This window comes from Taeniopygia guttata, chromosome 4 (genome assembly GCF_048771995.1).
Source record: "Taeniopygia guttata chromosome 4, bTaeGut7.mat, whole genome shotgun sequence".
NCBI classification, from domain to species: Eukaryota; Metazoa; Chordata; class Aves; order Passeriformes; family Estrildidae; genus Taeniopygia; species Taeniopygia guttata.
The window spans coordinates 491,098-518,111 of record NC_133028.1 but is presented as its reverse complement, the minus strand read 5'-3'; the positions used below and the strand labels follow the sequence as shown (position 1 = coordinate 518,111).

At 61.3% G+C, this 27,014-nt stretch overlaps 1 protein-coding gene across 7 annotated transcripts; it reads left to right on the top strand.

Moving 5' to 3' along the window:
• The first annotated feature begins 103 nt into the window (after window positions 1–103).
• On the top strand, window positions 104–27,014 carry ADAM33 (ADAM metallopeptidase domain 33). Of its 7 annotated transcripts, XM_072927811.1 has the most exons (25): window positions 105–458; window positions 3,262–3,344; window positions 8,639–8,715; window positions 10,133–10,208; window positions 10,849–10,925; window positions 11,425–11,611; window positions 12,514–12,579; window positions 12,669–12,740; window positions 13,655–13,821; window positions 13,922–14,006; window positions 14,660–14,802; window positions 16,723–16,900; window positions 17,344–17,433; window positions 18,044–18,239; window positions 19,084–19,192; window positions 19,810–20,014; window positions 20,875–20,952; window positions 22,065–22,173; window positions 22,473–22,617; window positions 23,320–23,413; window positions 24,464–24,712; window positions 24,803–24,817; window positions 25,074–25,237; window positions 25,506–25,523; window positions 25,921–27,014. In XM_072927811.1, exons 1-25 carry the CDS (start codon window positions 341–343, stop codon window positions 25,970–25,972), a joined length of 2,853 nt encoding a protein of 950 aa, XP_072783912.1. In that variant the 5' UTR covers window positions 105–340; the 3' UTR covers window positions 25,973–27,014. The 7 variants fall into 7 exon arrangements, with proteins under 7 accessions (XP_072783910.1, XP_072783912.1, XP_072783909.1 ...); XM_072927809.1 differs by lacking the exon at window positions 24,803–24,817 and having other exon boundaries at window positions 104–458; window positions 23,323–23,413; window positions 24,464–24,742; XM_072927808.1 differs by lacking the exon at window positions 24,803–24,817 and having other exon boundaries at window positions 24,467–24,742.

Sequence of the window (27,014 nt, the reverse complement as noted above, 5' to 3'; positions counted from 1 at the left end):
GATGGATAACGGATGGATGATGGATGGATGGATGGATGGATGGATGGATGGGTGATGGATTGATGGATGATGGATAACGGATGGATGATGGATGGAGCCGCGGCAGGCAGGGGAAGCCTGGCAGCCGCCGAGTTGCGGGTCTGGTTCTCATTAAGCGGCCGGGCCGGGCCAAGAAACACAGCAATAAATAAGGGCGAACAAAGCCGCCCCCTCCCCGCCGCCCCCCGGCCGGGCCGGCCGCGCTCGGGGCTCCGCGGCGGGGGAGGGACCGGCGGCATAAAGAGGAGGAGGTCGGGCCGGAGGCGCCGAGTCGGGGCGGTGACAGCCCGGGAGCGGCGGCATGGCCGGGCCGGGCCCCCCCGGGCCCCGCCGGGGCTCGGCCAAGGGCTGGGGGCTCCGCCTCGCCCTCCTGGGGGTCCTGCTGGGGCTCCCCCCGCGGGGCCGGGCGGGGCCGGCAGGTAAGGGGGGCTGGGGGCGCGGGGCGGGGATGGGGCGGAGGGGATGGGATGGGAGAGCGGTGGGGATGGGATGGGGATGGGGATGGGATGGGATGGGGCTCCGGGCTGCGCTCGCTCCCCCGTGCCCCCGGGAGCCCCCAGACCCCGCTCGGCGGCTCCGCGGCCGTCCCGGCGCTCGGCGCTGCCCCCGCCGGGCCCCGCTGGCCGGAGGGATGGGATGGGCTGGGATGGGCCGGGATCGGGCACCCCCGGAACCCCGGCTCACAGCCCCCGTTCCGCGGCTCACAGCCCGGGAACCCCGGCTCACAGCCCCTGAACCCCGGCTCACAGCCCCGAACCCCGGCTCACAGCCCCCGTTCCGCGGCTCGCAGCCCCCGTTCCGCGGCTCTGGGAAGGAGCTCGGGCTTTGGGCTGCCCTGCGGGTTTCGCCGTGAAACGTGGCTCGTTCCGTTGGTGAGGAAATAGGGATTTTCCCCCGAGGCTCCTCTCGCGTTTTAAATGGGAGCCGGAGGGGGAGAGGGGGGTGCCAGTTTCCCTTCGGCCGCCTGCAGCCTCTCCCTCATCCCTATTTCCTTCCCCAGCCATTCCAACAAGTCGGGGCTGATGTTCCTCTACCCAGAGCACATTTTTGCTATTATTTCTTTCACTTCCGAGCTTTGCCGGGCTCTGGGCTGCCGCTCGGAGAAGTTTCCCAGCTGCTCGGAGAGAGCCGGAGCTGGGAGAGGAGCAGGGAGGGCGCTGGGGCCAGAGCCCGGCTTGGATAACGAGGAGAAGGGGAAGCTCCAGTGGATCCCGGGCTCTGCGGGCTCCTTCGGGGCTCCCCCGGCCCCACAGCTCGGGCTGCCAACATCCCGAACGCCAGAGCAGCGCTGCTCCCCACAGCGCTCCCAAAAAGGGCTGGGAATGAGCGGTTTCCAGGAAATCAGGGAAGGGGGGTGTGGGAAACCCTTTCTGTGCTACATTTGGGTTTATTTGAGTTACATTTTGGAGGCCCCGTCTCGTGCTCCGAGTCTCTCAGATTCCCAGCAAAAACTACAAACAAAACAGTGGGAAATTTAAAATATCGTAACTTAAATCGTCTCTTAAATCTCCTAACGGAGGGGTTTTTGGGACGTGGCCCGAAGCCCAGCCCAGCAGAGCCGCCCCTCGTGTCCCATCCTCTCCCGGCCGGCGTGGGAGAGAGCCGGGCCGGGGCCGGCAGCAGCTCCCTGCCCTCCTCCTGTGGGAATTAAAAACTGGGATTTATTCCTCTGCTCTGGAATGGGAGGGCACCAAACCCCACCGGAGCGGCTGCCCCGGCGCGGCTGACTCCGTGCCTCAGTTTCCCCGCGGAAAAGGAACTCGCGTGTGGCTGGGGTGGAGGGCCTGGTCCTGCTTTGGGAGGAGGTGAGGAGAAGGAAGCTGGGATGGTGCCACCCCTTATCTGCAGCTATTCCTGGAATCTGATTCCGTGCTATATTTAATGGAACCGATTAAATACCTCGGGCGATAGCGCCGGGCGCTCCCGGGGGACAAAGGTGGCCGGGCGGGGTGACCTGATCCCAAAAAGCTCCAGCAACAATTCCCAGCCCGTAACTCCACCTTTGTTTTCCTTTTGTCTTTCAATAACTTCATCTTCCCTCGAGCCAAAGCCCCGGGTCTCGGCAAGAGGAACCAAAACAAGCTTGTAAAATCACAGAGCCCTGAGCCCTGTTATTCCACTCTCTGAGTAAATAACTTTGCTGGGGAAGATAACTCCATCCAAGCTCTCCCTGACAACATTTGGCTTGGCAAGGTGGCCCAACCCTTGACATTTTTGTTCAGCCTCGTCCCCTCTCTGCAGCAGCTTCAGATTTTAAATTTTTCTTCTGTTGTCATCCAGGCTTAAGTCATCAGTGGCTGCTCCCTGCGCTGCAGTCAAATCCAGCCGCATTGTTTAGGAAAGAAATAATCTTAGAAAGTCTGTCTGCCTTGGCTGGAGCCAAGGAATGGCTTGTGCTGCCTGCCCGGGGGGGCTGGGATAGCTCAGACAAACCCTGACGGGCCACAGCCCTCCCAGCTCCTCTGCCCCTGCTTCTGCCCCTGTCCCTGTTCCTGCTCCTCTCCTGTTCCTGTTTCTGTCCCTGTCCCTGCTCCTGTTCCTGCTCCTTCTCCTGCTCCTTCTGCTCCTTCTCCTGCTCCTGCCCCTGTCCCTATCCCTGTCCCTGTCCGTGTTCCTGTTCCTGCTCCTCTCCTGCTCCTGTCCCTGCTCCTTCTCCTGTTCATGTTCCTGCTCCTGCCCCTGTCCCTGTCCCTGTTCCTGATCCTGCTCCTGTTCCTGCTCCTTCTGCTGCTCCTTCTCCTGTTCCTGCTCCTGCTCCTGCCCAGCCCTGGCTGCAAAGAGCGTGGCTGGTTTGGGGTGCTGGAACCACTTCCCACAAATCACAGAGCCATGGGGTGGTTTGGGTTGAAGGGACCTTAGATCCCACCCAGTGCCACCCCTGCCATGGCAGGGACACCTCCCACTGTCCCAGGCTGCTCCAAACCCAGTGTCCAGCCTGGCCTGGGACATTCCAAGGATCCAGGGCAGCTGCATCTCCCCCGTGCCAGCTGCTTCTCCGGGCTGGAGATTCAGGGGATTTAGGCCCCTGCTGCGGGACCTGGGTGGGAGCAATGCTCCCGGGAGCTTCCAGGATTAGGGCTGGGCCGGCGGGAGGGGCTGGCTGGGGAGGGGGTGGCACTGCCTTTGTGCTCGGTCCCTTCCCGAGCCCCGTGTGCCGTGGCTGGGCAGGAACTCCAGCTCCAGAGCCCCCCAGCTCTGCTCAGCAGCTCTTGTCCTCCCCAGGGCCGCTGTCCCACGGAGAGCGGGTCACCCCACACTGGCTGCTGGGGGGCCGCGCCCGGAGAGCCGTCAGCCTGCAGGAGCAGGTAAGGGAGGCTGGGCAGCCCTCGGCCAGAGCCTCCTGCGGGCACCGGGAGGAGCTGGGGAGAGGGGGTGGGATTGCAGATCCATGGGGAGAGGGGGTGGGATTGCAGATCCGTGGGCAGGTGTGGATTTCAGATCCATGGGCAGGGGGTGGATTTCAGATCCATGAGCAGGGGGTGGATTTTGGGATCCATGGGCAGGGTGTGGATTTCAGATCCATGAGCAGACTGGGGAGTTTCAGGATCCATCACCACCCTCAGCTGACAATCAGGGAAAGCAGAGGGTGCAGCAGTGAGTTAATTAAACATGGTGTTAATGAGTGCTGGGCAGGAGGAGGATGGCCAGGAGCTGCAGGGTGAGTGGAAGGCGGATGGAGAGCTTGGGGAGAGGAGCTGGAGTGATCTGTCAGCTCCTGCTGTGGCTGGGATAGGAGGAGCAGCCGAGGGAAAGTGCTGCCAGACCTGGGAGCAGTGCCCCCCTCCCAGGGCTGTGCCCCCCTCCCTGCCACCCCTGCTGCCCCCACATCCCTGGAGGAGATGCCTGTGGCCAGCCTGGCTGGGGCTTGGCCCCTTGCCCTTCGGGAGGGGCTGGGGGCTCCTTTGGGCAGGTCCAGCCCTTCCAGCTCTGATTCAGACAGCTCCGAGGGGCTGCTTGCTCTGCTGGGAGGGGCCTCTGCTGGCATCACACCTGAGATGGTCCAAGCCAGCCCTCCTTGCTCCAGGAGGTGCCCAAGCGGAGCCAGCTGGGCTTGGGAAGGGGGTCTGTGGTCCCCTGGCTCTTGCAGGGGTCGGGCAGTGCCTTCTCCAGGGGAACCTGGGCTGGCTGCTCCTGCAGGAGCTGGAAGGACCCGTGTGGGTGCTGTGGTCGGCCTGGAGAAAAGTCCCCTGCCTGGAGAAAAGTCCCCTTCCTGAAGAAATGTCCCCTGCCTGGAGAAAAGTCCCCTCCCTGGAGAAATGTCCCCTCCCTGGAGAAATGTCCCCTCCCTGGTGAAATGTCCCTCCCTGGCGGGCAGCCCCGGCTCCGTCTATATTTAAGCTGGAAGCCACTTGAGAAGGGCACGCGTGGCAGGCAGGTTTATTTCTGCTCCTGCCACCGCCCCGGTGCCCAGGGGGTGCTGCCATGTATGGGTGCTGCCATGTATGGGTGCTGCCATCCGTGGGTGCTGCTGTCCATGGGTGCTGCTGTCCATGGGTGCTGCTGCCATCCATGGGTGCTGCTGTCCCTGGGTGCTTCTGTCCATGGGTGCTGCCATCCATGGGTGCTGCTGTCCATGGGTGCTGCTGTCCATGGGTGTTGCTGTCCATGGGTGCTGCTGTCCATGGGTGCTGCTGTCCCTGGGTGCTGCTGTCCATGGGTGTTCCTGCAGTGTTGGCCGAGCGCTGAATCCCCGAGCCGTGCTCCTCCCGGCTCAGCGCTGGCACCCGCCTGCCTGGGCAGCCCTGCTGTGGCCCAGCTGCTCCAGCAGCTGCAGATCCCATCAGCAAATCCTCCACAGAGCATCTCCTGTAGCCTCCATCCCTCACATGTCCTCCCCGCCACGTCCGGGCTCTGGAGCTTCCGCAGGGGCTGGGGGCGTGTGGGGCTGCCCGAGCAGGTGGCCGGGCTGGAAGCTGAGCTCTGGGGCTCTGGGTGATTGCCCAGCGAGCTCGGTGCTCCCTGAGCTCCCTCCTGCAGCGGGAGCTTCCCAGCAGGGAGGGAGGCAGCCTGCATCAGGAGGGTGGCCAGGAGCTGCAGGGAACTGGGGAAGAGCACTCGACCCCCTTGGCCCTCTGCAAAGAGCCCTGGGGTTTTTCTCATCGAGGGAGTGAAAAGCAAAAGCAGACTCGAGCTGGAGCTGGAGGGTCCCTGGGCCAGCCACGGGCTGGGGCCTGGCCAGGCCAGAGTCATCCCAGCTGCAATTCCATCATTCCAGCCTCTGTGGGACTGGCGGTGCTGGGATGTGCTGGAGAGGAGCCACCATCTGCACCCGCAGCCAGGGCTGAGAGAAGGGGCTCCTGCAGCCTCAGCAAGGACTGGAATGCTGTTCTGGGCATGGGGGCTGCAGCAAGGAGCTGGGGGAGCAAGAGGAGCCTGGCAAGGGGCTGGAGCCCAGGATGGTGCTGGGACCTGTGAGGGCTGCTGGGACCCAGGAGGATGCTGGAGCCCAGGATGGTGATGCTGGAGTTTGGGATGTGCTGGAGCCTCGAATGATGCTGGAACTTGGAATGTGCTGGAGCCTGGGGTGATGCTGAAGCGTGGGATTATACTGGAGCCTGGGATGATGCAGGAGGCCAGGATATTGGAGCCTGGGATGATGCTGATGTTTGAGATGTTGCTGGAGCCTGAGACAATGGCAGAGCCCAGGAAGCTGCTGGAGCCTGGGATGGTATTGGAACCTGGCATGATGCTGGGAATGTTCTGGAATCCAGGATGATGCTGGACCTTGGGATAATGCTGATCTGATAAATTGCTGCAGCCCAGGCTGATATTGGAACTTGGGGTGATCCTGGAGCCCTGGAGGATGCTGGACCTTGGAATGATGCTGGAGCCGTGGATGATATTGGAGCCTGGGATGGTGCTGGGAATGTTCTGGAATCCAGGATGATGCAGGACCTTGGAACGATGCTGGAGCCAGGGATGATATTGGAACTGGAGGATGCTGGAGCAGGAGGATGCTGGAGCAGGAGGATGCTGGAACTGGAGGATGCTGGAGCAGGAGGATGCTGGAGCAGGAGGATGCTGGAGCAGGAGGGTGCTGGAACTGGAGGATGCTGGAGCAGGAGGATGCTGGAGTGCCAGGAGCAGCTGATCCTGGATCATTCCCAGTGCAGACCCCAAGGAGCACTGGCCCCCAGCTCCCTGGCAGGCCCGAGGCACGAGGAGCAGTGTTTAACCACTGCAGCCACCCTGCCTGGCCCCAGAGCGGGCACGGGACTCCTGCCTGGCACAAGGGCTGCCCGCATTCCTCCTTCCCTGCTTTTACTGCTGCTGGTCCCTCCAGGAGCTGAGCTGGGCCCGTCCCAGCTGGAACCAGGATCCAGCCCCTGCTCCCCGCTGCCCCTCCAGGAGCTCTCGGGGGAAACTGAGGCACGGGGGAGAGCTTGTGGTGCATCCCCTCACACGCCAGCAGCAGCCCGTTGTTCTGCAGCCTCCGGCAGCCCGGGAGATGGGACAGGAGCTGCCAGTGCCGGGATTACCCCGTGTCCCTTTAAGACGGCAGCTGGGAAAGAACATTTTGGCAGGAACGGCTCTGGAGTGGAGGCAGGGAGTAATTGCTGGGGAATTCTAAACCGGGAAGGAGCCGGCCGGGACTTGGGGAGGAGGAGGAGGAGGAGGAGAGGGCTGCAGGGGAGATCGGAGACGGGGAGAAAAAAAAGGGAGGGCGAGAGGCGGGGGAAAGGAGGGAAACGGCAAGAAAAATGTACAGACCATGTTTGGCCAGAGATGTTTGTACAAGATCATGTTCCAAAAATACCGCCCGTTCCCAGCGCCGCCGGAGGAGGGACAGAGCCCCTGCCTGGCTGCCGGGGCACCGGGGCCCTGTGGCTGCTGCCAGCCCGGGGACCCCCGGAGGTGTGGGAGCCGGGCCTCGCCTCCCTGGCTCCGGGGCTGTTTTCTTGGAGGGGCTGTTTTCTAGGAGCGCTGGGGCTGCTCGCCTTTTTTGGAGCTGCAGACGCAGATGGAGGCGCAGGGGGGCTCAGCCAGCCCGGCTGCAGCTCCATCCCCGTCCCTGGCTCCATCCCCACATCCCTGCTCCATCCCCATTCCCGGCTCCATCCCCATTCCCGGCTCCATCCCCGTTCCCTGCTCCATCCCCATTCCCTGCTCCATCCCGGCTCCATCCCCATTCCCGGCTCCATCCCCGTTCCCGGCTCCATCCCGGCTCCATCCCTCATCCCGCCCGGCAGAGCGGCACCTCGCTGTCCTCCAGCCCTGAGCGCAGCCCCGCGGGGCTCCTCGGACCATCAGCCACCCCACGGGCAGCCTGAGCAGCTTTCTGGGATGGCCCAGCCCTGGAGCTGCCTGCGGGGATGTGCAGGAGCTCCACCCTGGAGCGCAAACCCCACAGCTGGGGCAGCAGGGCTGGCACCCCGAAATGCTGCTCCGCACCCCGAAATGCTGTTCTGCATCCCGAAATGCTGTTCTGCACCCCGAAATGCTTTGTCCCGAGCTCAGGGTGAGGGTCCCCTGGGGCTGCCCAGCCGGGGCTCCCCGGTCCCCCCCATACCCAGTACGTGGGAGGGCTGGGCTGCAGAAGGAGCAGCAGCACAGCAACTCCGTAGGAATTAGGGAAGGAGGATTTCACCTCTGGTCCGTCCCAAGCCGTGAATCACCCAGCTCTGCCCCCTCCCTGCTGCGTTCCTTGTGTTCCAGCTGCAAAGTTGTGATGCCAAGAGCAGCCAGAGCCGGGGCCGTGTGGGGACAGCTCCTTCCCCTGTCCCCTGTCCCTCCAGAGCCAGGAAAAGCACACCGGGCCCACGGCCATGGCCAGGTGATGGGGCCCGTGGCCATCCCGAGGGCTGGCAGCCCCTGAGCTCCCGGTGTGCTTCAAGGGTGGGGATGGACTGAGGGGACCTCAGGCCCCGGGGACAGTCCAGGCATGGCAGCAGGCAGGGCCACGCTCAGCAGGCAGGGCCACGCTCTCGGTGTCCCCACGCTGGGGACGGGTGTGGGGACACGGGGAAGGGGTGTGAGGACACAGGGAAGGGGTGTGGGGACACAGGGAAGGGGTGTGGGGACACAGGGAACAGCAGCACTTTGGGCTCTGGCCCTTCCTGGCACGCACAGCTGGGCCGAGCTGGGCTGCATCCGAAGGCAGGTTCCATTGAACACCCTCGGAAGAGAGGGAATGAGTAAAACCACCGGCATCCTGGGGAAGCTGAGTCAGAGTTTCCTTTCTCTGCCCGCGGTTCTGAGGTATTTTTAACGGCCCTCAGCTGGTGCCCGGGGCGTGGGTGCTGATTTCCATCCCCCAGTGCCCGTGGGCACGGACCCGGATGGGCACACCCAGCCCCTGCCCGGGATGCTCCGGTGCTGCTCCTGTCTCCTGTCCTGCTCCCCGTGCTGCCTTTCCCTGGGGAAGCTGCCAGCAGAGCTGGGACTTGCTCCCCCATCCCTGACCTCCGTGAATGCTCGTGAATGCTCTGAATGCTCGGTTATCCCGGCTGGCCGGGAATTCGGGGATCCCACCTTCCCCGTGGCAGGGGGCAGAGGGGGAGCAGACCCGGGGAGGAGAGGGGGATGCCCCCGGGGCTGGAGCAGAGGAAGGTTCTGGCACAGGGACCTTTGCTGACCCCGTTCCCTCCTTCCCTTGCAGGTGCCGGCGCCTGCCCGGGCAGAGGTGGCTGTGACGGCCGAGGGCAAAGAGCTGGTGCTGGTGCTGGAGAGGAACCAGTGAGTGTCGGGGCTGGCACTGGGGAGGGGACACTGGGGACCCCTGCCAGGACTGGCAGTGTCCTGGCCACCCTGTCCAGCAGGGGAAGGGACAGCCCGGTGTGGCTCCATTTGGGCTGAAATGCTCCTTTTGCCACCTTGGTCGCCTCCTCCTAGACTCCATCCCTGCAGTTTGGATGCAGATGGCAGCAGCAGCACCTGTCCCCTGTCCCCTGTGCCACTCACCCAGCCTGGCCTCCCCTGGGACAAGGACAGAACTTGTGTCCATCTGCCCTGCCCTCCTTGTCCCTCTGCCTCAGACCTCGTGGCATTTTACAGAACCCCAGAGTGGTTTGGGCTGGAAGGGACCTTGAAGGTGCTCTGCCACCCCTGTCATGGGCAGGGACACCCATGGCAGGGACCTGCCATCCCTGGGACCTGCCATCCCCGGGACCTGCCATCCCCTGGGATCTGCCATCCCCACAGGGACCTGCTATCCCCACAGGGATCTGCCATCCCCTGGGATCTGCCATCCCCACAGGGACCTGCCATCCCTGGGATCTGCCATCCCCTGGGATCTGCCATCCCCACAGGGATCTGCCATCCCCACAGGGATCTGCCATCCCCACAGGGACCTGCCATCCCCACAGGGATCTGCCATCCCCTGGGATCTGCCATCCCTGGGACCTGCCATCCCCTGGGATCTGCCATCCCCTGGGATCTGCCATCCCCAGGGGACTGACTGTAGGCTTCCAGCAGATACCCATCACCCTGGGATCTGGGCAAGGTCACACAGATCTGGGCAATGCAGGAACACCTGTCTTTCTTTTTCTTCTTTTTCTTTTTCTTTTTCCTTTTCCTTTTCCTTTTCCTTTTCCTTTTCCTTTTCCTTTTCCTTTTCCTTTTCCTTTTCCTTTTCCTTTTCCTTTTCCTTTTCCTTTTCCTTTTCCTTTTCCTTTTCCTTTTCCTTTTTTTCCTTTTCCTTTTCCTTTTCCTTTTCCTTTTCCTTTTCCTTTTCCTTTTCCTTTTCCTTTTTCTTTTTCTTTTTTCCTTCTCTGTCTCCTGCCTCTTCTTCCTGCAGCAGGAAGGGATGGGCTGGAATGTGGTGGCATGGCATGACATGGCTCGGGTCATGCGTGGGCCAGCCCCGGGAGGAGGAGGTGGCCATAGCTGGGGGAAACTGAGGCAGGGGGTAGAGGCAGGGGTGCAGCTTCCTAAGAGCAGCCTGAGCTTTCTCACAGACATCTCAATGTTTTTGGGGTGCCCGTGCCCTGTTTGTTGGGTGCCCCCCTCACTGTGCTGGGAGTGCGCTGATGTGCCCGGGGCAGTGTCAGAGACCCCAAACCCCCCGGCCCCGGCGGGCCCAGGCTCGGGGCTCCTGCGCTGCCGTGCCGCAGCCCCGGGGCAGCCGCCGCCTCCTCCTGCTCTACCCCCGCAGGCTGCTGGCTCCGGGATACACCGAGACACACTACGGAGAGCAGGGACAGCCCGTCACCGTCACACCCAACCACACGGTGCTGCTGCCCAGCCACACCGGGAACCGGGAGGGGGAACGGGAGAGGGAATGGGGAGAGGGAACGGGGAGAGGGAACGGGAGATGGGAGATGGGGGATGGAATGGGGAGATGGAATGGGGAGATGGAATGGGGAGATGGAATGGGGAGAGGGAACGGGAGATGGAATGAGGAGATGGAACGGGGAGATGGAAGGGGGAGATGGAATGGGAGATGGAATGGGGAGATGGAATGGGGAGATGGAATGGGGGAGATGGAATGGGGAGATGGGAGATGGGGGATAGAATGGGGATATGGAATGGGGAGATGGAATGGGAGATGGAATGGGAGATGGAATGGGAGATGGAATGGGAGAGGGAATGGGGATATGGAATGTGGATATGGAATGGGGAGATGGAATGGGGGAGATGCAATGAGGAGATGCAATGGGGAGATGGAATGGGAGATGGATGGGGAGATGGAATGGGGGAGATGGAATGGGAGATGGAATGGGGAGATGCAATGGGAGATGGATGGGGAGATGGAATGGGAGATGGATGGGATATGGAATGGGAGATGGATGGGGGTGCTTTTCCAGGAGCAGCAGGCGCGGCTGCTGCTCCCAGCCCGCTCAGGAAGGTCCCTCCCCTGTCTCTCTCCAGGAGCACTGCCACTACCACGGCCACGTCCGCGGCCACCGCCGCTCCTGGGTCGTGCTCAGCACCTGCTCGGGAATACGGTATGGGGAACGGGGAATGGGGAACGGGGAATGGGGAATAGGGGGATAGGGAATGGGGAACGGGGAATGGGGAATAGGGGGATGGGGAATGGGGTACGGGGAATGGGGAACGGGGAATTGGGGGATAGGGAACGGGGAATGGGGAATGGAGAACAGGGAATGGGGGAATAGGGAATGGAGGAACAGGGAATTTGGGAACAGGAAATGGGGGATGGAATAGGGAATGGGGGAAGGAATAGGGAATGGGAGAAAAAATAAAATTCCCAGGAATTTTATCCCTGGAGGGGCAAGTCCCTGCACCCCAGAGACCAAGCTTTGCTCCATGCTCTGAAGGGGGAGGTTTTGGTACCCAGGGTTTATTTGTCCCTGGGGCTGTTTGGGCAGAAATCCCCAGGTCATGTAAGGACCAGGCTGATGTGCCACGAGTTTGTGGGGCTCAGGGCTGGGGGAGCCTGGGCGGAAGCACCACGGGAGCCATCAGGGCTGTTCCCATTCCCAGGGGCCTCATAGTGCTGAGCAGCAACACCAGCTACTACCTGAGCCCCCTGGGGACCCCTGAGCCAGGCCTCCACCTCATCCAGCGAGCAGAGCACCTGCCCATGCCGGGGGGCACCTGTGGGCACGGCCAGGACCTGGGCAGCACCATCGCTGGCATTGCCCAGCTCTTCCAGCCGCAGCACCCACGGGTAAATCCTCAGGGTGAATCCTCAGGGGTAAATCCTCAGGGGTAAATCCTCAGGGTGAATCCTCAGGGGTAAATCCTCATGGGTAAATCCTCAGGGTGAATACTCAGGGTGAATCCTCAGGGGTAAATCCTCAGGGTGAATACTCAGGGGTAAATCCTCAGGGTGAATCCTCAGGGGTAAATCCTCAGGGTGAATACTCAGGGGTATATCCTCAGGGTAAATCCTTAGGGTGAATCCTCAGGGGTAAATCCTCACGGGTAAATCCTCAGGGTGAATCTTCGGGGGTGAATCCTCACGGGTAAATCCTCATGAGTAAATCCTCAGGGGTAAATCCACTCAGGTGAATCCTCACAGGTAAATCCTCACAGGTAAATTCTCATGGGTGAATCCTCATGGGTAAATCCTCAGGGGTAAATCCACTTGGGTAAATCCTCATGGGCAAATCCACTTGGGTAAATCCACTCAGGTAAATCCTCATGGTTAAATCCTCACGGGTACATTCTCACAGGTGAATCCTCAGAGGTAAATTCTCATGGGTAAATCACACAGGATCTGTCTGGGGACAGGCAGAGGGCTGGCAGGGGCTCTTGCACTGCTGACAGCTCCCATGTCCCCGGCAGCCGGGCAGGCTGTGCAGGCAGGTGGGGTGGGAGGGTCTGTGGGTGGCTTGCGTGCCTTGACTTCGGGCAGGAGACCCCAGAGGATGCCTGGCTTGGGTCTCGGTGCTGCATCTTGTGGTGTGGGATGTGACGTGAGGTCATTTGGAGCCACCCAAATGTTCCCTGTCACCTTGTGCCTCAGTTTCCCCCCTCAGCTGTCCCTCCTGAGCAGCTCTGTGGTGTCTGGAGGGTGCCCAGAGCCAAGGGCTGCCCCTCTTTGCTGAGCCCTGTGTCTGCCTGCAGGCCAGGAGGGACGCCTGGAGGACCATGAAGTACATGGAGCTCTTCATCGTTGCTGATCACACCCTGGTGAGTGCTGGGGGCAGAAAACCTGGGTCCCTGTCTGTCCCTGCCCTGGATTTACCCCGTGGCCCTTCCTCATCCTCCTCCCTCTGCAGTACAGGAATCAGAACTTCAACCTGGGCCACACCAAGCAGCGCATCGTGGAGATCGCAAACTACGTGGACAAGGTGAGGGACCTGCCAGATCCTTGTGTGGCCCTCAGGGACTGTCCCCGGGTCACCAGGGCAAGGAATCACTGAATTATGGCATCGTTAAGGTCAGAAAGGGTCCCCAAGGCCTTGGAGTCCAGTCATTCCCCAGCACTGCCAAGGCCACCACTGAGCATGTCCCCAAGTGCCACATGCACGTCACTAAATCCCGTCAGGGATGGGGACTCCACCCCTGTCCTGGGCAGCTGGGCCAGGGCTTGGCCACCCATGAAGGAGCTCAGGAGCTCTCTGAGCACGTGGTGGGAAGGGCTTTGTCACCCTGGGCTGAGCTCAGCAGGGAAACGTTCGCTGGCCCTGCCTGGGATTGGGGCGGCATCTCTGGCAAGGAAGGGACACGCTGAGGTGTTGTCACTGAATGTCCTCGTGCCACCCAGACTGGCTCCTGTGCCCACAGCTTGCTGTGGAGCCCTGCTTGCAGGTGGATTTGGCTCAGGTGTGTCTGGAGTCACACAGCTGGAGGGAAACATGAGCCACTGTCGCACTACAGCACGAAATAACTCACACACGTACGCTAGATGTAAATGAGGGGAAAAGAGTAAAAGGAGGGAACTTTATTTTTGATCTTGTAATATATAGAATTCCAAAAGTGACAGTGGTTTGGAAGATGAAATTGCCACTTCTCTAACTACTCTGGTTAAACTAACAGTTTATCAATTTTCTCACAAAGAAGAGTGTAAAACAATTATTATTTACACGATAGTGCGTGAGAATTCTAGTAGAAATATGTAAACAGTAAAAGGTATAGAACACCTTTAGAAGAGCTTTAAAACTTCCAGAAGAACAGGGGGACAGCCCACCAGCGGTAAGGCCACACCAGGGAGGAGGGTGCCCAGGGAACCCCAGTGCCCACGCCCTGAGCTGTGGCCCTGCAGTTCTACAGGCTGCTGAACATCAAGGTGGCCCTGATCGGGCTGGAGGTGTGGACGGAGCGGGACCAGTGCGCGGTGAGCAGCGACGCCAACGCCACGCTCTGGGCCTTCCTGCAGTGGAGGAGGTCGCTGCGGGCGCGCAAGAAGCACGACAACGCCCAGCTGCTGACGTGGGTGCTGGGCTGGGGGCAGTGGGCGGTGGGCGGGGGTCCCCGCTGGGCTGGGCGCTCCTGACCCCCGTGCTGAGCGGGCCCTTCTCCTGCCCGGCAGAGGGAAGACCTTCGGGGGCACCACCATTGGAATGGCCCCGCTGGAGGGGATGTGCAGCGCCGATAACTCCGGAGGGGTCAGCGTGGTAAGGGGGCTGGGGGTCCCTGCGCCACCCTGGCCTGGTGGGCTCCTCCTTGGGGTTGGGCCAGCAGCCCCTGAGGCTGGGCGTGGGGTTGGGGTGCAGCCTGAAGGTGAGGGATGATGTTGCAGCTCCTGACCCCTGATGTGCTGGCCAGGTGCACAGGGGAGGAGAAGGGGCTGCTGAAGGTCTCCCACCCCCAGCTCTGAGCTGGCAGCAGCGCTGGGATCTCCTGTGCTGCTCCTGTCCCTTGTGCTGAGGAGCCTCTGCCTGTTCCCTGCTTCTGCTCTCTGGATTTCTGCCCAGATAACTTCTCCTCCTCCTGATGGTGGCCCTGGGCATGATGGGGTGGTCACGGTGGCCTTGGTGACCCTTGATCTCTGGGCAGGGTGGTGGGGGGCACTCAGGTTTCTGGGGTTTGGGATGTGCCCCGGGTTTTAAGCAGTTGGCTCCAGCCAAGAGCTTCCCAGAGTCCCACACGGGAATATCAGGAGACCAAACCCCACTCCTGCCACGAACCTTCCTCCAGCCCCTCCTGCCATGGCACCCAGCTGCATCCCGGGGCCGTGGGGTCCCTCCCGTGCCCAGCCCCACTCCCTGCTCTGGGTCAGCCCTGTCCCTCGCTGCTGGCTGTGCTGACACGTCCCCTCCCTGGGCAGGACCACGCGGAGCAGCCCATCGGAGCCGCCGCCACCATGGCCCACGAGATCGGCCACAACTTCGGCATGGTCCACGACACCACGGGCTGCTGCGTGGAGGCCACCCCGGAGCAGGGCGGCTGTGTCATGGCAGCAGCCACGGGGTGAGTGCTGCTGGCCCTGGGGGTGTCCCCAGAGCCCTGGCTGTGTCCCCAAAGCCCTGGCTGTGTCCCCAGTGCCCTGGCTGTGTCCCCAGTGCCCTGGTTGTGTCCCCAGAGCCCTGGCTGTGTCCCCAAAGCCCTGGGTTGTGTCCCCAAAGCCCTGGCTGTGTCCCCAGTGCCCTGGGTTGTGTCCCCAGTGCCCTGGCTGTGTCCCCAAAGCTCTGGCTGTGTCCCCAGTGCCCTGGGTTGTGTCCCCAGTGCCCTGGGTTGTGTCCCCAGTGCCCTGGCTGTGTCCCCAGTGCCCCAGCAGGCTGTGGGGCTGTGGGGCTGTGCAGGTGGGAGCGGGCAGGGAATGTTGTCACCTCTGCTCTGGAGCCGGGCTGGCAGAGCTGGGAATGTTCCCCTGGAGAAGGGAAGGCTCCAGGCAGAGCTCAGAGCCCCTTGCAGGGCCTGAGGGGGCTCCAGGAGATCTGGAGAGGGACTGGGGACAAGGGACAGAGGGACAGGAGCCAGGGAATGGCTCCCACTGGGAAAGGGGGGCTTGGGCTGGGATCTTGGCAAGGAATTCCTGGCTGGAAGAGTGGGGAGGGGCTGGGCTGTAATTCCCAGATTTGCTGTGGCTGCCCCTGGATCCCTGGAGTGCCCCAGGCCAGGTTGGACACTGGGTCTGGGAGCAGCCTGGGACAGTGGGAGGTGTCCCCATGGCAGGGGTGGCACTGGGTGGGTTTTATAATCCACGTGGTTGGTGCCAGTTCCTTTCCAGAGTCCTTCTCCCTTTGGGTTTTCCACCTCCTGAGCTTACACCCATCCCAGCTCTGCCTGCCCTGAGCAGAAGCAGCTGTTTGTTCCCTGTTGCTGGAACCCACCTGCTCTTACAAGTAGGAAGGAGCAGTGGGACCCCACTTGTGGTTGCAGGGCTGCCAGACCCTGGCGTTGATCCCACAGGATTTACCCTCTGCCTGGGCAGGTTGTGGTGGGGAAAAGCACATTTCTGGCTGTGTTCAGCCTGCCCCTGTTTGCTCAGCCATGTATGTGAATATATATAAATCCATATAGGGTACCTTGGCTTGCTCAGCCTCCATAACCTGCAGGCACTTACAAGTTTCCCTCGAGCTCAAGAGATTTCAAAACCACTTTTAAAAAATATCCTCTGAGTCATCTCGAGAATGAGATGTCCTGATATGAACATATTTTTCAGCTTTTAGAGGAAATGAAACTGTTTCAAAGAAGGGGGAAATGCTTCCTTCTTCTTCATAAACCACTGAAACCCCACAAATGGTGAAATCAGAGAAGAATCTTGCTCAGAGGTTCTGTGGAAAATGAGTGTTTCTCCTGTTCCTCACTCAGTTCCTTACTGAGTTCCTACACATTGTAGGCTCTGACTATTTATTTTTTGCTGCTCTCTGGGTCCTTTTTGGTGTTTTTTTCCGTATTTCTTTAAGTGATTTCCCCCATCTCAGCTGCGGGGTGTTTCGGTGGCACAGGTGGAGTTTCCTGCTGTGCTCAGTGAGAACAGGAAGGGGTTTGCTTTGGGGAGCAGAGGGCCCTGCAGGCGTGGGGACCTGCCCTGGGGGGCTGGGGGGTCTGCGGTGTCCCAGGGCAGAGGTGACCTCTGCAGCAGTGCTGGGCGGGCTGGGCTCACACTTGGGGTGCCAGTCTCACGAGGGGTGCAGGGGGTTGATGCCCCAGGGGTGATGGACAGAGGCTCTGCCTGCCCCATCCCGTTCCTGAGGATTTGGGGCTCACAGGTGTCCCCTGCTGTTGGTCTGGCTGTGCCAGCTGGGGTGGCAGATGTTCCTGGGCTCAGTGAGCAACGGGGAATCTGCTCTGGGCAGGGTTTGTGCCAGTTTGGCCATGTCCCAGTTCCCAGTTCTCACTGGTTTCCCACCCTCTCCTGGCCCTGCTCCCGCCCTGTCCCCGCAGGCACCCCTTCCCTCGCGTGTTCAGCTCCTGCAGCAGGAGGCAGCTGGAGAACTACTTCCAGAAGGGAGGGGGAATGTGCCTCTTCAACCTGCCCGACACCAAGGACCTGGTGGTGGCACGGAAATGCGGCAACGGCTTCCGCGAGGAGGGCGAGGACTGCGACTGCGGGGAGGTGGAGGTACAGGGGTTCTCCTGGGACCTGGAGGGACAAAATGAACTCCTCCTGGGATCTGGAGGGACAAAATGAACCCCTCCTGGGATCTGGAGGTACAGGGGTGTCTCCTGGGACCTGGAGGGACAAAATGAACCCCTCCTGGGACTGAAGGGACAGAGTGACCCTCCTGCAGCCCACCTCAGCTGAGGGAATTCCTGCACAGGGCATTTCCAAGGGAAGGGTTTGCTGTCACCAAAGGAACTCCATCCCAAGGGCTTTTCCCAGTCCCACCTTCTTGAGCCCATTTATCCCAGTCCTGACTTTCACCTTGGTGTGCCCCTGCCCTCTGTGCCTCAGTTTCCCCACTTGCAGGATGAGAAGGGTGATGCTGGGATGGGTGGAGAAGGGGCTGGGGCAGTGCTGGGGGGGATGGAGCCCCTGCCCCCAGAGCTGTCCTCTCCACGCAGGAATGCACCAACCCCTGCTGCAACGCTCACAACTGCACGCTCAAGGAGGGGGCCCAGTGTGCCCACGGCGACTGCTGCCACAGCTGCAAGGTGAGACCCCAGCCTGCCCAGCCCTGCCCACCCCTGCCCACGGGATGAGGTGCAGACCCGGCCCTGCCGTCCCCTGGGGACTCCTGTGCTGTTTGTCCATTTGTCCAGGCTGCCTGAACCCAGTGAGCAGGGCTCGTGTGTAACCTTGTGTCTGCGGGAGAATCATGGAATGGGCTGGGCTGGAAGGGACCTCAGAGCCACCCAGGGCCACCCCTGCCATGGCAGGGACCCCTCCCACTGTCCCAAGTGCTCCAACCCCAGTGTCCAGCCTGGCCTGGGCACTGCCAGGGATCCAGGGGCTGCCACAGCTGCTCTGGGCACCTGTGCCAGCCCCTCCAACCCTCCCAGGGAACAATTCCTAATTCCCAATATCCCATCCATGCCTGCCCTCTGGCAGTGGGAGCCATTCCTGTGTCCTGTCCCTCCAGGCCCTTTTCCAAACTGCCTCTCAGGAGAATTCCCTCTGGCAGCTTGGTGCTGAGGAACGTGTCCCTGTGCCCTGGCAGCCGCAGAGCCCCACAGGGACCTGTCAGATGTGACAGTGCCCGCACTGTGCCGCACACCCCAGTGCCGCTGTGCCCGCTGAGGGCCCTGTGCCGTGTCCCCGCAGCTGAAGGTGGCCGGGACGGTGTGCCGGGAAGCCGCGGGCTCCTGCGACCTGCCCGAGTTCTGCACGGGCGCCTCCCCGTACTGCCCGGCCAACGTGTACCTGCTGGACGGCTCCTCCTGCGCCCGCGGCCAGGCCTACTGCAGCAACGGCATGTGCATGACGCACCAGCAGCAGTGCGTGCAGCTCTGGGGGCCAGGTCAGTGCCGCCCCCTGAACCTTCCCCTCCCAGCACCAGCCTGGGGGTCCCCGTGGGGCTGCGCTGCTGCACGGAGCCCTGGCATGGTGCCCAGAACAGCTGGGGCTGCCCCGGAGCCCTGGGGTGTCCCAGGCCAGGCTGGGCACTGGGCTTGGAGCACCTGGGACAGTGGGAGGGGTCCCTGCCATGGCAGGGTGGCACTGGGTGGGCTTAAGGTCTCCTAACCCAAACCATTCTCTGACCAAAATGCTCCACAAAGACTCCAGAAAACAGGGAATTTCATCCCTCCTGTCCCTGTCCTGGCACGCGCAGCAGCAGCTCTTTGGGGATGTTTCCATGGTGTTTTCTGCATGAGTATCCCCTGCTGCTCCTGTGTCGGGATTCCTGCATGAGCATCCCCTGCTGCTCCTGCCTGGGGATCCTGCCTGAGCATCCCCCGCTGCTCCTGTGTCGTGTCCCTGCATGAGCATCCCCTGCTGCTCCTGTGTTAGGGTTCCTGCATGAGCATCACCTGCTGCTCCTGCTCTGGGGGTTCCTGCATGAGCATCCCCTGCTGCTCCTGCTCTGGGGGTTCCTGCATGAACATTATCTGCTGCTGCTCTGTCGGGATTCCTGCCTGAGCATCCCCTGCTGCTCCTGTGTCGGGTCCCTGCATGAGCATCCCCTGCTGCTCCTGCGTTAGGGTTCCTGCCTGAGCATCCCCTGCTGCTCCTGTGTCAGGTTCCTGTCTGAGCATCCCCTGCTGCTCCTGCTCTTGGGGGGTTCCTGCCTGAGCATCCCCTGCTGCTCCTGTGTCGGGTCCTTGCCTGCTGCCCGCCGTGCCCTGACCTGTCCCTGTGTGCAGGAGCGTGGCCAGCGCCCGACGCCTGTTTCCAGGACGTGAACATGGCAGGGAACACCTACGGCAACTGCGGCAAGGACAGCCAGGGCCGCTACGTCAAGTGTGACAAGAGGTGGGCGCAGCGCTGGCGGTGTCCCCGTGTCCCCTCCCGCACCCACAGCTGCCCCTCCACCCCTGCCACGCCACTGGGAGGGCCCTGCCTCAGCCTCAGGCATCGGCCCTTGGGCCAGCCCTGTTTTGTACCCCAGGAAGCCACCAGGTCCTCCTGGGCTCTGTCCCCATCGCTGCTGGGAGCTGGGACTGGGTGATCGCAGCCTAAGCCATCCTGTGATCCTGGTGTGCCACCACGAGCAGCTCCCAGCCCAGCCTGATGGGAAATCAAAGCCAGTGCCAGGGGAGATGCTGTCCAGGGAGGGTGTGCTCTCCGGTGTTCCCAGTGATTCCAGGGATGCTGGAGCCTCCCCTCCCCTTGGCTGGTCCCCCTGGGCAAAACAAGAGTTGGGAGGAGAACTGGGACAGCAGAAAGGCAGGGAGATGGTTCAGGGAGTGGGAGGAGACACCAAAGTTCTCAGTTCAGTTCCCTCCATCGTTTCTGTGCTGTCTGTGATTTAACCTGCTGAGCCTCTCCAGCCTGGCCCTGAGCCCAGTGGGAATGAGCCCCCAGGTGGGGACGGTGGGGCTGGGGCCGCTGCCCCCCGTCCCAGCTGCCCCCGGCCATGCCCACTGCAGGGATGCCATGTGTGGGAAGATCCAGTGCCAGAGCTCTGCCAAGAAGCCGCAGGGCACCAACACGGTGTCCATCGACACCACCATCCGCTTCAAGGGCCGTGAGGTCAAGTGCCGGGGCACCTTCGTCTACAGCGCCAAGGACGACCAGGAGGACCTGTCCGACCCCGGGCTGGTCCTGACGGGCACCAAGTGCGGCGATGGGATGGTGAGTGCCCCTTCCTGCACCTTCTCCGGGCTCTGACCCAGCCCCAGGGTGCACGTGGCTCTTCCCTGCTCACAGCCAGCCCTGGGAGTGGCTCCTTCCCCACCTGCAGACGGTGTCTCGGTGACACCGCAACTGCTGCCACCAGGTCTTTGTAGGCCACCAGGTTCTTCTCAGCCAGGGCATTTGTGGGCATCACCAGATGTGCAGTCGTGTTTAGGCCACCAGATTGTTCTCCGTGCCCTCCAAACTTCTTCACCAAATCTGGTCAGAATGGAGCAACCCCACTGGGAATTGCCCCAGGACTTGATGGATGAGGTTCCCTCCTATGAGAAGATTGTTTCCCAGAGGAAACAGGAGATGTCTGCCAGGAATCAGCATGACAAACCCAGTGCTAATTGGGCATTGGTTTCTGCAGCCCCTGCATCTCAAGGACTTTGGAGGGGGCCAGTTGAGCTGAGAGAGGGCAGAGGCTGGTGGAGGACAGGGAAGGAGGGATGTGTTCCAGGGAAAGCTGGCTGTGGAGACACAGTTTGGCTTTTTAACAGTGAAATTTTCTTTGGGTAGGCCAAAACGGTGACATTTTCATGAGGAAATATGGCCAGTTTTGAAATCCAGCATTGTTTATTTTGGCCAGTGCCTGGGTTTTAGGGCCAAATGGGAAATGGTTTCTCCAGGAGGTGGGCTGAGAGTGGTGGTGGCTGGGCTCTGGATAGAGAATGGGAGTGGAATCCCTTGGCTGGAGCTGTGTGATTTCACCACCCCGCATTTTCCAACAGTCAGATCCTTTGGAGAACCCCCACCAGTGCCACCAGTGCCCTGTCCCGTGTCCCTCTCTGACCGCAGCCCTCGTTCCCTCGCAGGTGTGCAAGGACCGGCGGTGCCAGAACGCGTCCCTGTTTGAGCTGGAGAAGTGCGTGTCCCGCTGCCACGGCCACGGGGTGAGCCCTGCTGGCACTGCTGGCACTGCTGGCACTGCTGGCACTGCTGGCACTGCGGGACCAGGGCAGGGCTGGAGCCAAACCAGACGTGTCCCACGGGGACGGGCCCTGCCACCCAGAGCATTTGTGCCTCTCAGACCCGTCTGTGCCTCAGCCCCAGCTGGGGCTGGGCCGGGACCTTGGCTCACCCGAGCCCAAGTGAGAGGAAGGAGATGGTTTGTGCTGCAAGGACCATCTGCAAAACTTGGATCAGGGTCTGATTTGAGCTGGAGAGTGTTTGGAGCTCAGAGCAGGTGCCTGGTCCCCTCGAGAGCAAAACAAGAGTTGGAAGGAGAACTGGGACAGCAGAAAGGCAGGGAAATGGTTCAGGAGTGGGAGGAGACACCAAAGGTCTCAGCTCAGTTCTCCAAAGCTGAAAGGTTACAGTGGTTTGAGCTCTGTGGAGGGCAGGGCTCTGTCAGATGAGGCAACAGGAACTGCTGTGGGAACTCCTGCTGGGTTATGGATGTGACAGATAAAACATCTGCTTCACCCTTTCAGGACAGGTAAAACACCCACACCTACCCTTTTGTTCTGCCCAGCAAGGTTAAGGCTCTCAGAGCTGGAGCTGCTCAGCCTGGAGACGAGAAGGTTCTGGAGAGACCTTCTGGCACCTCCCAGCACTGAAAGGGGCTTATAAAAAAGAGAGAGGGTGATTTTTCCATGGGCAGATAGTGACAGGGCCTGGGGGAATGGCTTCAAACTGAAAGAAGAGATGTAGATGGGATCTTGGGCAGGAATTGTTCCCTGGCAGGGTGGGCAGCCCTGGCACAGGGTGCCCAGAGCAGCCGTGGCTGCCCCTGGATCCCTGGCAGTGTCCCAGGCCAGGCTGGATAGGGCTTGGAGTGACCTGGGACAGTGGGAGGTGTCCCTACCATGGCAGGGGTGGCCCTGGAGAACCTTTAAGGTCCTTCCCACCCAAACCATTCCAGGATCCCGTGATGTCCAAGGGAGCATTGTCAGGGGTGAAGCTTCTTCAGCCCAGACTCGTGTCACCATCTGTTCATTCCTGCCCTACAGACCATCACTGCCACACACCCCTGCTGGTGTCCAAGCCTCTCCTGTGTCCCCAGGTGTGCAACAGCAACAAGAACTGTCACTGTGACCCCGGCTGGGCGCCCCCGTTCTGCGAGAAGCCGGGCCTGGGTGGCAGCGTGGACAGTGGCCCCGTGCAGAGCCACAGTGAGTCCAGCTTGTCCCCGTGCCCCGAGGTGCCAGGGGAGGGTTGGCTGCTTCCAGAGGGGCTGCCTGGGGCCTGTCCGGGCAGCCCCACCATCTGTGCCCAGCTCTGGCTACTTGGTGGCCACCCATTGCCACCAGAGGCCACCGAGGGCCCGCTCCCTTCCTGGAGCTGGGACCAGCAGGGATGTCTCCAGCTCGGCCCACCAGGAATGGGCAGATGGGGTCACCACGTCCACCGAGCCAGGCCAGAGGCCGGTGGCTGTCCCAGCCCCTCACTTGTCCTGTGCTTCCCCTGGCAGACCACGAGTCCATCCTGATCGCCCTCGCCGTCATCTCCCTGTTCCTGCTGCCCGCCCTGGCGCTGAGCCTCTCCTACTGGTACCGCCAGGAGAACTCCCTGCTCAGCAGGTGGATCAAGGAGACCCGGCTCCGGGGGGCCTGCAGGTGTGTGGGGCACCCCAAACCTTCTCTGCCCAGCTCCCAGTGCCGTCTGGGTCCTGCTGCACCCAGCCTGGCGGGGCTGCGGGAGCTGCACGGACCCTGCTCCGCTCTGAGACCTGCTCCGGGGTCTCAGCAGCTTTTCCTGGGAAATCCAAGGCTCCCAGCAATTCCCTGAGCCCGGGACATGGATGGTCCTCTGGACAGGACAATCCCAGGGAGGGTTGAGGTGGCCTGGTGTCAAGGACAATTCTCATTCCTTGCAGGCTGCCCATCACAGACGGACCATCCCTGTCACAGACTGACCCTCCCTGCTCCACAATGACCATCCCTGTCAGACTGACCATCCCTGTCCCACAGTGGCCATCCCTGTCCCAGACTGACTGTCCCTGCTCCAAACTGACCATCCCTGTCCCAGACTGACTGTCCCTGCTCTATACATTGACCATCCCTGCTGCCCATCACAGACAGACCATCCCTGTCCCAGACTGACTGTCCCTGCTCCACACTGACCATCCCTGTCACAGACTGACTGTCCCTGCTCCACACTGACCATCCCTGTCACAGACTGACCGTCCCTACTGACCATCCCTGCTGCCCAGCAGTGAGGGCTGGCTGTTAATGAGGAGTTAATTGAGGCAGGGCAGTGTTTTTGAGGCAGCTGGTGCTCCCCTGGTTGCTTTATTTTGCCATTTCCCAAATTCCCAGCAGGAACAAGTCCACAGGTCGGAAGTCGAGCAGTGCCCATCCCAAAGCTGCTTTCACCCTGAGGAACATTTCAGCCTCCAGCCACCCCACTAAGGTCAGTGATCATTCACTAAGGTCAGGATAACTCACTAAGGCTGGGATAACTCAGCTGCCAGGTTTGATTCCCTGCTGGGATGTGAACCCTGTGGATTTCACACCTGCTCCCAGCAACTGGGCAAGCCCTGGTGTCCTGTGCTGGTCCTGCCTCATGTCTGCACTGAGCTCATCCCTCCTAAAACTGAGTTTGTTGAGCTCAGACTCCCCTGGTGATGGCCAGGAGCCCCCAGTGGGAAATTTCCCATATGGAAAAGGGATAGATGGGAGTGAGGGATGATCACAGCCCTGGGGGGGGGGGGTGGGGTGGTATTTTCTGATGTTAATGAGCCCAAAATTCAAACAAAGTTGATACTTGGCTTTGTAGTTTGATTTATGGTGTCCTGTTCTTCCTTTTTGGGTCATTGCTCTTGGCTCCTGCAGGTTTGGATTATTCCTTCATTTGGTTATTCCCTCGTTTTCCAGTTCTTTTATTTATCCTGTACCACCCCTCGGTGAATTTTTAACTTCTAGTCTGCATTGGTGCTTTTTGGGCACTAGGGCTGAATTTAGGAAGAATTCAGGTTTTTTGATGTCTCCCATCTGCTGGAAATCTGGTGTGGATCCAGCAGAGCTGACCCTGCTCTGGATCTCCAGCACCCTTCTCATGCCTGTGTGTTCCCATGAGGTCAGTGAGGAGCAAACACAGAACCACAGAACCAGGAAGGTTGGAAATGCCCTCTGATGCCGTATCTAAGAGCATCCAATCCAGCCATCAACACTGCCAGGTTCACCACTGACCCTGTGCAGCTTTTGGGTGGGATGGTGAGAGTGGTGGCCCCAGAAAGTGGTCTCAGTGGTCCTCCTGCAGCTCCCGAGAACCCAGGCCTGGAGGGGACATCTGCTGTTCATACCCAGGAGACGGCAGCCCAAGGATGTCCCCCAGAATGTTCCCAGCTGTGCTTTTCTCCAGGAGAAGCAGCCCCAGATGCTCCCCCAGCTGTGCTTTTCTCCAGGAGAAGCAGCCCCAGGATGCTCCCCCAGCTGTGCTTTTCTCCTTCTCTCCTGGCAGCAGGGCCCAAGGACCGCGTTCCTCCCCAAACCCGGCGCTGCCCCGCCCGGCTCTCAGCCCGTCAACGTCGTGCACCCACTTCGCCCGGCTCCCCACTCCATCCCGCCCCGCCCCAGGGACCCCAGACCCGCCAGGCCCCCTCCCCCGGCCAGCAGATCCCCCCTGGTCCCCGCCAAAGCCGGCGCCTCCCAGGCCAAGCTCCCTGCTCCGAAGAAGCCTCTTCCCTGCAGCCCCGTGAGGAGCCCCCAGGTGAGGAGCCCCCAGGTGAGGAGCCCACAGGTGAGGAGCCCCCAGGTGAGCTGCCCACAGGTGAGGAGCCCCCAGGTGAGGAGCCCCCAGGTGAGCTGCCCACAGGTGAGCTCTGCTCTGTGCCCCCAGACCAGGGGGGCTCCCGGCTGCTGCCTGGGCTCGGGCTGCGCTCTGCTGAGGAGCTGTCTCAGCCCCTGAGGCTGGACCTGTGCTAATTGCAGGAAGCCCATCACATCTGAGGTGTTTCGAGGTTTTTTGGGTGTTCTGTGCTTTGAAACATCCCAGCTGTGCACGGGGAGGGAGGTTTGAGGGCTCCCCGATGTTCCTCTAAGGGTTCTGCCTGTGCCCTTTGTGATCCCAGGTGGTCCCGAAGCAGCAGCCCCCGCGCCGGCCGCTGCCGGGGGGTCCCCTCCTGGCCAAGGAGCTGCCCCCTGCCCACGGACAGACCCTGCTGGTCATGGTCCCTCCTACCAACTTCAGCGCAGCGGGGACGAGTGGCTCCAGCCACCCCACGAGGCCATCCAAGTGAGCAGGGAGGGAGGAGCTGGGTGTCCCCCTGAGCTGGGTCCAGCTGGGGGGCACTGGGGGTCCCACGGGAGGGACCCCCAAAGGGCTGCAGCCACCAGGAGTGGCAGAGGGGGCCCAGGTGGTGGTGGAAGGTGCCATGGAGGGAGATGCCAGCCTCTGGGAGTGCCCTGGCCTCCCAGCCCAGCGCCTGGAGGGACTGTTGGGGCTGCTGGGGATGAGGACAGAAGGGAGGGATGCTGATGCTCTATCATCTTTCCTCCTGCAGACCGATGCCACCTCAGAGGTGAGTAGAGGACATCTGTAGAGCCCTGTGGTGGGGTGGCTTTGGGCAAGCCCTGGGCTGGGCTATGGGGATCAATCCACCTTCCCAGGGGCTCCTGGATCAGCAGGACATGGTCCCTCAGGTGTCCCAGCCACGGGCACCTGTGCCCCGGGGAATGGAGGGTGTGGGTTGTGCAGTTTGGAGTTGGCAGGTAAAGTCCTTTAGAGCGCCACTCCTGCTCCCAGCTCCCTGCACTGCTGAAGGCTCTGGCTGTGGGGCAGCGGGGCCTCAGGGCATCCACTCCCCACAGCCAGACTGGGGCCTGTCCCTGGAGGAGCTCCTGAGCTGCCGGGTGCTGGTGGGGTGGGTGGGGGCTGCCCTCAAACCACTGTCTCCTTTCTCTTTCCTCTTGCTCCAGGCCAGTCCCAGCCATCAAAGTCCAGTCCACCTCCTTCTCCTCAAAGAAGTGACAGTCCCAGGACGCCACCCACCCTTCCTGAGCTGGCTCTCCTGATTTGCACTGCTGTGGCCACAGGGCTCTCCTGTTCCTCTTGTTTTAGTAACCCTTTTGATACCAGAGGACTATTTTTGTAAGACAGAATTTGTGCTCAGCACACAAACTGTAGTGGTGGGGTGGACAGGGGACATCGGTACCACGGCTGGACCAGGGGTTGGTTGGAGGTGGGGCTTCCATGACGGAGATCCCACCACAGCTCTTGGCACTGCTTCCTGGCCAGTTTCCCTCCCAGCTTCAGTTCTTGAGACATTGCACACGGGCTGGGATGGGTGACTGGGGGGTGACCATCCCCACCCACGGAAGATCTGGTGACAGCGTGATGTCCTTGCAGCTACCTCCTCCTCCTCCTCCTCCTCCTCCTCCTCCTCCAGGCCTGCGAGCCCCAGCCGCTCCACGCTGGGCATCGTCCCGGGGGCACGTCTGCCAGACAGAAACCCAGTGCCCAGTCTGGACTGGGCCATGCAGTGCTGGGACATTTCCATGAAGGATCCAAGTTCTCAGGCTCCTCCTGACCTCCTGTCCGACTGCACAAGGAAAAGCGGTGACGATCCTGGGGTCACCTGGAAGGAGAAGCTGTCTGGGAATGTTTGAATGCCCCAGGTGCCAGTGGCAGCTGCTTCCCAGGGTGCTTTTGAGGGGCTCAGGAGCCCTCACAACGTTGCCTGTTCCCTGCTCCTGGGCCAAGCCCAGCAGCGGCTCCGGGAGCCGCTCTCGCTCCAAGGGGAGCCGGGAGCAAGAGCAGGAAAACTCCTGCCCGTGCCACTGGCTTGTCCCAAGCCTTGGCCAAGCCGCTGCATTTCTCTGTGCCTCAGTCCCCCATCGGGGGTGTTTCCTACCTCACAGGGCTGTTGTGAGGTTTGACAAAGGGATTCTTGGCAGGGCCTCCCAACCCTCCGTCCAAGGTGCTGTTGACCTGCACAGTTTGTGCCACTTTCCTGTGACTTGACCTGCGGCTCGATCAGGGTCTGAGATGACAACAAAGACTTTGAAAAGTC

Excerpts from the sequence above, each read along its gene's own strand:
- ADAM33 (XM_072927807.1), top strand. The coding sequence starts at position 341 with ATGGCCGGGCCGGGCCCCCCCGGGCCCCGCCGGGGCTCGGCCAAGGGC. Across the intron at positions 22,618-23,319 it reads CGGCTCCGGGGGGCCTGCAG|CAGGAACAAGTCCACAGGTC; the intron begins GTGTGTGGGGCA and ends CCAAATTCCCAG. Across the intron at positions 24,743-25,073 it reads CCCAGGTGAGGAGCCCACAG|GTGGTCCCGAAGCAGCAGCC; the intron begins GTGAGGAGCCCC and ends TTGTGATCCCAG.